General features: G+C 54.2%; 1 protein-coding gene across 1 annotated transcript; it reads left to right on the top strand.

Annotated features, from left to right (window-relative positions):
* Nucleotides 1–1171: 1171 nt before the first annotated feature.
* Nucleotides 1172–5664, top strand: LOC123444865 (glycerol-3-phosphate 2-O-acyltransferase 6-like). Its single transcript, XM_045121732.1, has 2 exons — nt 1172–1907; nt 4559–5664. The coding sequence occupies exons 1-2, from the start codon at nt 1293–1295 to the stop codon at nt 5435–5437; spliced, it is 1494 nt and encodes a 497-aa protein (XP_044977667.1). The 5' UTR covers nt 1172–1292; the 3' UTR covers nt 5438–5664.
* Nucleotides 5665–12633: the final 6969 nt, after the last annotated feature.

A 12633-nucleotide genomic window follows, 5' to 3' on the forward strand; every position in this document is an offset into this window, starting at 1 on the left:
AGACATTGCTCGATCGACGTGACGATCTGGATGTAGCGTGCCGGCGCGGCGCACAAAAATCGTCGGACGATCGCAACTTCTTCTAGGGTTGAACCATAGCCATGTATGCCATTGACGAGGGTGTTCAGATGGGAGGCAAACTGATCAAATTTCTCGCTTTTCTCCATCTTCACGCATTCGTAGCTTCTCATCAAGGACTGAAGGTGTGCTTCCTTGACACGTTCATGACCCTGGTGCAGGATCTTGATGGTCTCCCATGCCTCCTTCGCCGATTTTTTTTCCGACGAGGTGTTGCAGCACATCCTGCGGCATGGCGGAGTAGATCGTCGTTAACGCCTGACGATCCGTCCGATACTTTGCCGCGCCCTTCGCTTACTCGACGGCACCCGGGGTCGACAGCTTCCCAGAACTCCGCTCCCTCCATCGCGACCTCCATATTCATTGCCCATAGTGCGTAGTCCTCTCGATCCAGCGGGGGGAACTGCGACACCCCCACCATCGGCATCAGTGCTCCCGCTCCTGCCACAACGATCTCCTTGCCCGGGTTCGACATGATCTTTCGATTGCTTTTTGAAAATCACGTCAATAACCAAGCTCTAGATACCAATTGATGGCACAGACCCTGTACGACACGTACGTCTCTCGTAGACGATTACATTCCGTCGAGAGCACACAAGCACTCGTCGAGCCAGCCGAGTGCTTTCCGACCGTAACATATGTAGACGTACAAAGCTAACCTGCTAAGCAGGCAGGCACGCACCTGAATGGATTCTCACGTAGCAGATGTGAGCTAGCTTGCACAGCCTCAAGGCTGATTGAACCAGCACCGGTTGAAGCAACGGAACACGCACACGAAACACTGAAGACGCCGAGATGTTGGCCTCGGGAGCGTGTCGCTCTCGTTGAATATTTCTTTGTATTGATCCGAGTTTGTTTACAGGAGCCACGTACAGTATATATAGAACCTACATTCTACTAGTAACCGACTCGGTCTAGGCATAAGAGTCCGTACCGGACAAGGTGACCTAATCGTGATTATGTCTAACAGAGGAATCCACGTCCCGCAGGTCGCAGGTTTAGCTTGACTATCAATGGCGACGGCAGTACCGTGTAGTACCATCAATCGCTCTCTAGAAATAATGGCCTCTGAAGTTAGCTGCAACCTTGCTTGGAATTAAACGCCGTAGCGGCCTCTCCCTCCCTCCCACCACCACCAACCAGGCTTATATAACCACTCCCGGCTCCCTGCTCCACTGCCATCTCGCGCCTTGGTTGAGATCGAGACAGAGGCAATGGCGTCTCTGAAATTCAAGCCCGTGGAGGAGTGCAGCTCCGAGGGGAGGTCGGAGCAGACGGTGGCCGCCGACTTCGACGGCACGCTGCTCCGGTCCTCCAACGCCTTCCCCTACTACCTCCTCGTGGCGCTGGAGGCCGGCAGCGTGCTCCGCGCCGTGGCGCTGCTCCTGTCGGTGCCCTTCGTGTACGTGACCTACATCTTCTTCTCCGAGTCGCTGGCCATCAGCACCCTGGTGTACATCTCCGTGGCCGGGCTCAAGGTGAGGAGCATCGAGATGGCGGCGCGGTCGGTGCTGCCCAAGTTCTACGCGCAGGACGTCCACCCGGAGAGCTGGAGGGTGTTCAGGTCCTTCGGCAAGCGGTACATCATCACGGCCAGCCCCAGGATCATGGTGGAGCCCTTCGCCAGGGAGTTCCTCGGCGCCGACAGGGTGGTGGGCACGGAGCTGGAGGTCGGCAAGTCCGGCAAGGCCACGGGGTTCATGGTGAAGCCCGGGGTGCTCGTCGGCGAGCACAAGAAGCAGGCCGTCGTCAAGGAGCTGGGCGACGCGGTGCCAGACGTCGGCATGGGCGACAGGGCCACCGATTTCAACTTCATGTCCATATGCAAGGTTCGATTATTCCTCCCAACTCTCTCTTGTCGATGCACCAACAAGTAGCATTTTTAGCTATTATTTGCATAGTGATTAGCTGCTAGTATATATAAAATGTTGACGCCTAATTTTTCTGCATGAACTGTTCCTTTCTCACAAAATTCAGTCAGAGTCTATGAATTCTGAAGTACAGCTGACTCGTAATGATGTACAGTATGATGGAAACTTTAATCAGCATTAGTAGCCAACGACGTACTGATAGCAGTAGCTTATCGCTTGTAGTAGTACTGCTTCTCGGCGATCTGTGAAGCGTTTAATCACGCGATCCCGGGTGGAAATTGGCCGTCTAGAGTTGGCAACCAACTATGGAGATGCGGCGACGACGACCTCAGACAGATTTAGCAAGTTGGTGGCCGGTAGGCACGGGTTGTTCGAGCGCGAAGGCGACAGTCTGCAGTCACTGTCAGCCGCTCATCGGCTCAGCCGGTAATTAATCGCGGCTTCCATGGCGCCTCCGGCCCACTTCCACGGCCACAGCCATCGCGTACGTGGCCATGGGAAAAGCTGTCGGTCTCGCTGGCGGAGTGAATGCTGCTGGGGGCGCCAGTGAAGTGAGTGACCTCCATTTACGGTTGTTTGGTGGGAATTCAAGGAGGCTCCGTCCAGCGCGCATTCAAGGAGACGGATGGCGCAGCTTGCCGTTTGCGTGCGACAGTGCGGGGCATGAAAGCTGGCGTGGGCGTGTCTCACGGATCTGTTTCTACGGCCGCTCCTTTTCTCTTAATCGCCGTCGTTTTATGGGACATAGGTGGTGTTTCTTTTTTATGGACTAGATTTTTTTTAGTCTCACTTGATTAAAGAAAAAAGTCCCTTTAATAAAGTCTTTTTTGTAGTCCCTTCAAAATCCCTCCTGTTTCTTTACCTAGGACTAAAAGGGACTTTTTAGTCTAGTCCCTGGATAGAGAAACACCACCATAGTTTCTTGCTGCCATCCTGACCTGCTTTGCAGAGACATAAGAAATTTCGCCTTGTTTTTCACTCTCACTGTTCTTAAATATAAAGTCTACACAAAGAAAAATAATAAATGAATCTATAATTTAAAATATGTCTAATCATTTGTATATTTTAAAATATGTCTATAATTATTTGTATGTAGTCCGTAGTAAAATCTTAAAACAACGTTATATCTAGGAACGGAGTGAGTAGTTTCTTCTGCGACCTTGCTGCTGCTGGCATAGTCCAGTACTGAGAGAGAGAACTTTTCTCTCTTGGTGGGTGTGTGTGGCTAGGCTGGGCTGGCCACCTATATTTATGGCGCCAGATTTGGAGTTAATTTGTACATCTGTTCTGGTACGGGCAGGGGCAGCTGCTTACTGGGCTACTGTATTCTTTTTTCTAAGACCGGGCTACTGTATTTTGGCCACACTGCCTCACAGGTCACAGCTCACTGCTGCCCGTGCTCTTCATCACTCCAAAATAGTCCAGTTGGGGTTTTAATTTATGCTTATTACTTAGCGGAACACTCTTAGAAACACCGGTGCTTTGAGATTTTACTAAGAGCAATTCCAATAGATCGATCCAAACGGACGATGATTTTGTTGACCTTCCGTTCGTTTGGGTCGGCCCAGCGGACAACAACGTCCACTTTGATGTTTGGATTGACGCATGTGCCCAAAGCTGGTCCGATCCATTTTTGTTGGCACGTAAAAAAATAATAATCAAGCATTAAAAGACGGATACGAAAGCCGGTCAGAGTCCACGCCTTACATTATAAATGAAAAAAGAAAAAAAACTAGAAGTCTTGCGTCGGAGCGGGGGTGGGCTATGTTGGCGTGGACAATGCTGGTGGCGCAGAGCGGGCGCTCGTTCGCCAGCTGCAGCGCCATCTTAACATGGAGATAGGCGCCCTCCTTCAAGAGCAGTGCGCAGGGGTAGACGACGACGAGGGGGTTCTGGGCGAAGCCGGATATAGCACGGACGCACTCGTGGGCCTGGCGCATCACCCTCTTAGCCTGCGGGTAGGCGACCTCCTCCGGGAGCATCGCGCGGGCATAGACGGTGAGGTTGTCGCCGTTGTCCATGGCTGCTGGATCGTAGACGAGGAAACAGAGGGGTGGCAAGATGTGGAAGGGGAGGGTCTGGAAGCAGATGGCCGAACCCAACCGCAAGCTCGGATTAAAAAAGACCGACCACGATCGCTGACGCGTGGTTTTGTGAAGAGTGACCGTCATAAATTATGTTGACCGTAATGGTTGGGCGGACACCGAGGAGGCGCGCGTTCGCTTCGCGTCTGCGCCGACGCATTCCATTCTTAAATTTGAACCAAAAATTAGTCGGTGTAGACGCGTTTTAAAAATAAATCGATACGTTGGGTCATCATTTTTATCCATGCAAAACCAAACGAACGAAATATGTCGTCCCGTTGGAGTTCTTTAAGCAGTACCGATTCGAAAGCACAACGATTTGAATGTGTAATTCATTCGAGTAAGAACGAGTACGATCGTACCAAGATAATGGTACTTGCCCTAATTGAATCAAAATAAGCAGTGCACCCGTACTGATATTACTAGTGCACATAGTAAAATTACTAATTGGGTATGCTGATCAAGATAAACAGTACTCCCTGCACAGTCCCGCACGCTGAGCACTCACTGTGGCTGTTGATGCAGGAAGCCTACCTTGTGACGTCGAGGAAGTACAGCCCGGTGCCCAAGAACCAGCTGCTGACGCCGCTCATCCTCCACGACGGCCGCCTCGTGCAGCGGCCGACGCCGCTGGTGGCGCTCGTCACCTTCCTCTGGATGCCGTTCGGGTTCGCGCTGGCGCTCCTCCGCGTGTACATCAACCTGCCCCTCCCGGAGCGCATCGTCTTCTACATCTACCACATGATGGGCATCAGGCTCATCGTGAAGGGGAACCCGCCGCCTCCGCCCAAGAAGGGGAGCCCGGGCGTTCTCTTCGTGTGCAACCACCGCACCGTGCTCGACCCCATCGAGGTCGCCGTCGCGCTCGGCCGCAAGGTGAGCTGCGTGACCTACAGCATCTCCAAGTTCTCGGAGCTCATCTCGCCGATCAAGGCCGTGGCGCTGACGCGGGAGCGCGACAAGGACGCCGAGAACATCCGGCGGCTGCTGGAGGAGGGCGACCTGGTGATCTGCCCCGAGGGCACCACCTGCCGGGAGCCCTACCTGCTGCGCTTCAGCGCGCTCTTCGCCGAGCTCACCGACCGCATCGTGCCGGTGGCGATCAACACCAAGGAGAACATATTCCACGGCTCTACCGTGCGCGGCTTCAAGCTCATGGACCCATACTTCTTCTTCATGAACCCGCGGCCGGTCTACGAGGTCACCTTCCTCAACATGCTGCCCAAGGAGCTCACCTGCGGCGGGGGCAAGTCGCCCATCGAGGTCGCCAACTACATCCAGAAGACGCTCAGCGACCAGCTCGGCTTCGAGTGCACCACCATCACCCGCAAGGAGAAGTACGGCATACTGGCCGGCACCGACGGACGCGTCCCGTCCAAGAACAAGGACAAGGAGAAGAACTAGGGGATCGACTACCTCGCGCCGGCCACAGTTGGTGCTGATCATGGTTGCTATTGTTCACAGTTTACTACGTATGATTAATTGTTTGTTATTTGTCAGGTCGTCACTCACCGTTTCCAGGAAACTAAAAGGACCGTGTCGTGTATTAGCTTGAGGTCACAATTGTCTTGTACCAATAATTGTTTCTACGCCAAAAGGATGAGTAATTATATGGACGATTTTCAGAATCTTGTCAGTTGTGCGTTCCTTTTTCTTTGTTTTTGAACACGAGTTATGTATATTTTCTGAGATGAATGACTTTTTTTAAAAGGTCAACAGGGGGCAAACTGCCCAGCCAAATGACAAAAAACATCATTTTTACATAAAAATGCTAGACTTACGGGTTGGTTTCTTTTTTTTTTTGAAAAAGGAGGTTCAACCCCCGGCCTCTACATCAATCGACGCATACGGACATTTTTATTAACTATTCAACATAGGTTTAACAAAAACATACATCAAACCATCCGAAGCCATCACTCACACCTATAAAACTCGATAATGTGGAGTGCTCTCACTCTTCATATCTAAAACCGGTGCCGTCACCGATACATCCACATAACGTATCGGAACCCACAACCGGTGCAGCGGACCTAAAGCTTACACCACATGCACACGTTTTAGACGCCGCCATCATCATCAGGTCGCTGACCCATCTTCAAGAGAGAGATCTGTATCATCCTTGCCAGTCCGTCCATTCGTCGACGCCACCACGGCTCGTCAGTCCAGACGCGAAGATTCTGGAAGATCTGTCGCGCGTAGCACCTGTCGACCAGGAATGACACAGCGCAGCACCTGTCGGCCAGGCATGACTTGACATCTCCACCGAAAGCTTGGTGCAAGATGATCGACACCACCACGACGCCAAACAGCGCCACCGCCCTGCGCTCATTCGTCCACACACGAAGATTCTGGAAGAACTGTCGTGCGTAGCACCTACCAACCAGGCATGACTCAGCGTAGCACCTGTCGGCCAGGCATGACTTGATAGTTCCACCAAATCTTCACGCCAGACGAAGCCGCTCCGTCTCCTGCCTCTGTCATCCAGCGCTGCTCCACAAACGATGCTCCCAAGAGAGAAACAACACTGCAATACCACCGTCGTCCGATCAAGTCAGATCTTAGGGTTTCCCCGAAGCAGTGCCCACCACTAGCAACCATCCAGGATCCACATAGTGCCCACCACTAGCAATCATCCAGGACCCACATAGTGCCCACCACCACTCAGCCCTCAAGGCGACGCCTTCAGGAAGGTCACGAAGTCAAGGACGCCGCCGCCGCCCACCGGAGTTAGGGTTTTCACCCGAGAGGCAGTGAGGTAGGAAGTGGAGGAGCATATGTAGACCGACGTCTCCAGGAAGAACAACGACACCCTTGATCGTCGTTGTCGGCGCGGCCGGCCAGGGCCGACCAATGGGTTCCCCCTTATCTGAATCTCCTCCACGAGCTTCATCCGCAGCCACAGCGGCAACGCCAGGAAACCGCAGAAGAGAAGCACACCGCGAGTATCTGGATCAATGAAAATCCAATCTAAACAGTGACGAGTACCACCACCTTGCGCTGGCCGACGACGTCCGGGCACCGGATCCAGAAGGATCTGACCCGAACTCGAGGACGCACGCGACCACCATGTCTTGCCCCTCCCGTAGCCGCTACACCGCGCTGCAAGAAAGAACCCAGTCATCGACGCGCTCCGCATGCTGCCCCTAGGATCCACATGCAGCGCCGCCACACCGCGCGCTAGTCCGGCGCCTCCTCACAAACGGCCGTCACGTGCCAGCCTTGTCGCGTGAAGGGGAGAGGATCGCCCCCGCCGCCCCTGCCGCCCAGGCTTCGCCCGGCGGCGCTGCTGGCAGCGGCGAAGATGAAGGAGGAGCGAGGGGGGACCGGCGGCGACGGCTAGGGTTACCCCCTGGTCGCCCACGGGGGCGACATGAGGGGGTTAGGGTGGGCGACGGGAGGGGCGGCTAGGGTTACGGGAGGAGATGTGATCGATCTGGGCACAAGAGAGCATTTTCAATTGTTCTTACGGGTTGGTTACGAAATCATCTTACGAACCAATCTCTTCTCGCCTTGAATTCAATTGTTGGCCCTGCTTTTGATTTCCTATCCAACCTGATGGGGTTATAGTCCTAGGGTAGGGTCATAGGCCTGCCCTGTAAGTCCTACCCAAGGACTACCCCCCATAAAGGACAAGGCCCTTAGTCAGTTCCGACTGAACTAAGGAGTTTCCATCATCCAGTCGGTAACAGGCCCTCGACCACCCAGTCGGAGACTAGCATTCGGAAAATATCAAACAAACCGACTCGATTCCACTCCATACACCATAACCCCCCTGGAGGGAAACGGTCGTACGTTTTCAGGTGCATTTATTAGCATTTAGGACGTGCGTTACCTGTAACGTAGGCATTCAATCGCCACTACTCCACCCCTGTATCAGAACCGTTGTGGAGGGCAGCGCACTCTATATAAGCCACCCTCCCCCGCTGGTGCAGGGGTTAGCAAATCATTGTATTCCATATTACACTCGACAACAAGCTCCCAGAGCACTGAGACGTAGGGCTATTACCTCCACCGTAGAGGGGCCTGAACTAATACAACCTCGCCGTAGCTGGGACTCTGCCCATCCTTTTCGTACCCTACACATCTACTGTCAGGCTTATACCCACGACAGTTGGCGCCCACCATGGGGCAGGCGTCTAAGTGACTTCCGGCGAGTTTGCGACAACTTCCTTTAGTCATATCGTCCGGTGGAGATTCGAGCATGGGTCATCAGATCTTCTTCGACGCTCTCTCCTTCATCATTGACGATTCGGCGTGGCTTCGGGATGCTCCTCTCGACGTCGAGGCGCTTCCCCGTCGCGGGGCTACGCACTTCCGTGGCGGCGCCCGCGACATTCTTCTTCTCCAGCAGTCGGCTCCGGTGTCGACCTACACCGCCGTCACGCGCCGCAACAAGCGGTCCCGCCGTCCGCGGCTCCAGCGTTGGGTGCAACACGCCCAGGCGCCAGAACGCGTCTTCACAAGTGGCGGTTCTAGAGTCAGTTGTGGTTGCCCCGCCATCCCAGCGCCCGGGCTCGGTTCCGACTGAGTTTCCTTCCGAGTACGCGGGTCGCGGGCCTGCATCAGAAGTACACATGGCCAATTCCCATGAAGATCCCCGTCAAGCTGGCCGGAACGAGCACGAGATCGGCGAAACGTCCGACGCGCGTCGTCCGCCTCGCCGTTCTGCCAGTCGGCACACTCGACGGAGCAACGTGGAGCTGTTCCGCACACCTCTCCTCAACTTGGCCGCGGCTGCCAAGATAGCCGATTCCCTTCAGCCGACTGATTCAGAGGCTGGCAGGGGAATCGAACAAATCCGTGCCCTGTTGCACACGGCGCAACAGCAAAATTCGGCGCTCTCCCAGTCACACAACAGGATCTACAATAGTTCTGTCCATACGAATACGCATCGGTCAGTTCATAGCCCTGGTTCTCATCAGCGACACAAAGGAGGCAGTCGTTCCATAAATCCCGAAGATCGTCGCCGTTCACGCACCCCTCCGCGGGGTGGGCCCTACGTGCCCCGACATCATGATGATCGGCGTTCAGTCGACGGCACTTACGACCCAAGGCCCGACGCAAGAGGGCATATCACCCAGCGGAGGCTCGACAGGGGCCGAGCCCACCGCGATGGTCACGATATTGACCGTCCGAGTGGAAGCAGGACCATCGTTTCTGGTCCCGAGTGTTTCAGTCGAGCCATCCGTTCGGCTGACATCCCTCCCAACTTCCGATTGGCGACGGGAATTAGCAAGTTTACAGGGGAGTCCAAGCCAGAAACGTGGCTGGACGATTACCGAGTAGCAGTCCAGATCGGAGGAGGAGACGACCATGTCGCCATGAAGCACCTCCCTCTGATGCTCGACGGCTCGGCGCGGGCATGGCTGAATCAGTTGGCCCCCTCAAGCATCTACAGCTGGGCAGATCTGGCCCGAGTGTTCATCAGGACCTTCGAAGGGACGTGCAAGCGCCCTGCTGGCCTCGTGGAGCTCCAGCACTGCGTCCAGAAGCAGAATGAGCCCCTGCGTGACTTCATTCAGTGTTGGACAACTCTCTACCACACAGTGGAGAACGTCACCGAGCATCAAGCAGTCTGCGCCTTCAAGGCACGCGTGCAGTACAGGGATCTGTACCTGAAGTTCGGCTGAACAGGCGACATCTCCATGAGCAAGATGATGGAGATAGCAACACGCTATGCAAATGGCAAAGAAGAGGACCGCATCCGAAGCGGCAAGCACAAAACAGTCGCTGATGAGATGGGGGCAACACTCGGAAGCACAAGCAGAAAGCTCCGACCGCTCCGCAAGCAGAAGCTGCAGCCGTAACCAATGCCAAGTTCAAGGGCAAAGGGAAGGCTCAGTTCACCCCCAAGAAGAAGCAGTTCAATAACCCCATCCTGGACCAGCCATGTCCGGTTCATACGAAGATGGACGAAGAGGGCAACCCCATATATGCGAAGCATACCACTCGACAGTGTCGCCTCCTGATCCAGGGGTTCAGCGAAGGGCAACCGAGTGAGAATGACCATGAACAGGATGAGGAGGATAAGGAGGATCCGTTCCCCCAAGTCCATGCAACCCTGATGATTTTTGCTGACGTTGAGAGCAAGAGTCGACTTAAGCTGGTGAACAGAGAGGTGAACATGGCCACCCCTACCAACCCCAAGTTCCTCAAATGGTCTCAGACTGCGATCACCTTCGACCAGTCGGATCATCCGGCATATGTACCCACCCCAGGGAGACAGGCTCTGGTCGTCGACCCGGTGGTGGAAGGAGTCCGACTACGCAAAGTCCTCATGGATGGCGGCAGCGGCTTGAACATCATTTACGCCGACACACTCAAGGGGATGGGCATCCCGATGTCCAAACTCAGCGAGAGCAGCATGCAGTTCCATGGAGTCGTCCCTGGACGGAAGGCCAAGTCACTCGGCCAGATCGTGTTGGACGTCGTTTTCGGCTCCGACAAGAACTTCCGCAAGGAAAAGCTGACGTTCGAAGTGGTCGACTTCTAGAGCGCTTATCACGCAATTCTGGGTCGCCCAGCGTATGCACGTTTCATGGCCCGTCCATGTTACGTATACCTGAAGCTGAAGATGCCAGGCCCGAAGGGTGTGATCACCATCACAAGCAATCAGCAGCGGGCCGAAGAGTGTCTCCAGCAGGGATCGAGAATCGCCGACCAGCAGATGGCCGTCCTCGAGCTTGACGAGTACAAGAAAACAGTTGACCCCGCCGACCTGATGCGCTCGAAGAAGCCAGCTTCAGAGTCTGCATTCCAGTCGGCGGGAGAGAGGAAGAAGGTCAGCATCCACCCGATGGACGCCACAGCTGCCCCGACGAACATCTCCACCACCCTCGATCCTAAATAGGAAGCCGAGCTCACCCAATTCCTCCGTGAGAACTGGGACATCTTCGCATGGAAACCCTCTGACATGCCAGGTGTACCCATGGAGTTGGCTGAGCACCGACTGCACGTGGATTCCACCGCTCGGCCCGTCCCAGAGCGCCTGCGCCGGTCCGCCGCGCACAAGAGGAAGGCAATCGGGGAAGAGGTGGCCAAGCTGCTGGCAGCCAACTTCTTTCGCGAGGTTCACCACTTCGAGTGGCTCGCCAATGTTGTCATGGTGCCCAAGAAGGACAAGTCGCTCCGAATGTGCATCGACTTCAAGCATCTCAATAAGGTCTGCCCGAAAGACCATTTTCCGCTCCCCCGCATAGATCAAATTGTCGATTCGACTGCGGGTTGCGAGCGTCTGTCATTTCTTGATGCCTATTCGGGCTATCATCAGATCCGTCTGTATGGCCCCGATGAATTAAAAACAGCCTTCATCACCCCATTCGGGTGCTTCTGCTACATCACTATGCCATTCGGTTTGAAGAATGCAGGAGCTACCTTTATGCACATGATCCAAAAATGTCTCCTCGACCAGATCGGTCGGAATGTGGAGGCGTATATGGATGATATCGTAGTCAAGTCACGCAAAGGTTCCGACCTGCTGACTGACTTGGCAGAAACATTCGCCAACCTTCGTAGGTACGATATCAAGCTCAACCCCGCCAAATGTTCATTCGGTGTTCCCAGCGGAAAGTTACTCGGTTTCTTCGTTTCCGAACGAGGGATCGATGTCAACCCCGAAAAGATCGGGACCATCGTCCGAATGGAGAGGCCGGTCAGAATACACGATGTTCAACGGCTCAAAGGTTGCCTAGCGGCTTTGAGCAGGTTCATCAGTCGACTTGGTGAGAAAGCACTTCCTCTGTACCGACTCATGAAGAAATCAGATACTTTCGAGTGGACAGACGAAGCCCAAGTCGCATTCGACGACCTCAAAGTCGTACTTTCCACCCAGCAGGTTCTTACTGCTCCGCTCAGTAAAGAGCCCCTTCTTCTGTATATCGCGGCTACAAATCAAGTCGTCAGTACTGTTCTTACAGTCGAACGAGAAGAAGAAGGCAAAGCATACAAAGTTCAGCGGCCAGTGTACTACGTCTCCGAAGTCCTGACTCCTTCCAAGCAGAGGTATCCCCACTATCAAAAACTTATCTACGGGATCTACATGACTGCGAAGAAGGTGGCCCATTATTTCCAAGACCACTCGATGTCTGTAGTTTCTGATGCTCCGTTGTCGGAAATTCTCCACAATCGAGACGCGTCAGGCCGAGTGGCGAAGTGGGCGATGGAGATGCTGTACTGCGATATCAAGTTCGAGGCCAAGAAAGCTATTAAGTCTCAAGCTCTGGCTGACTTCATAGAAGAATGGGTAGAACAACAGCAACCGACCCACATCTACTCGGCCCATTGGACAATGTTCTTCGATGGGTCCAAGATGTTGAATGGCTCCGACGCTGGCGTTGTGATCATATCGCCAAAGGGCGACAAACTCAAGTATGTGCAACAGATACACTTTGATTCCTCCAACAACGAGGCAGAGTATGAAGCTCTCCTCTACGGATTGCGCATGGCCATCTCACTCGGTGTCCGTCGCCTGATGGTTTACAGCGATTCGGATTTGGTGGTCAATCAAGTGATGAAAGAGTGGGACGTCAGGAACCCCACCATGACCACATACTGCAATGCAGTGAGGAAGCTTGAGAAGAAGTTTGAAGGTCTAGAACTTC

The sequence above is a fragment of the Hordeum vulgare genome, chromosome 3H (genome assembly GCF_904849725.1).
Source record: "Hordeum vulgare subsp. vulgare chromosome 3H, MorexV3_pseudomolecules_assembly, whole genome shotgun sequence".
Classification (NCBI taxonomy): domain Eukaryota; kingdom Viridiplantae; phylum Streptophyta; class Magnoliopsida; order Poales; family Poaceae; genus Hordeum; species Hordeum vulgare.

Bases quoted from the DNA above. Each gene is read 5' to 3' on its own strand.
- LOC123444865 (XM_045121732.1), top strand. From the start codon at position 1,293: ATGGCGTCTCTGAAATTCAAGCCCGTGGAGGAGTGCAGCTCCGAGGGG. The intron at 1,908-4,558 runs GTTCGATTATTC...CTGTTGATGCAG, and splicing joins ACTTCATGTCCATATGCAAG to GAAGCCTACCTTGTGACGTC.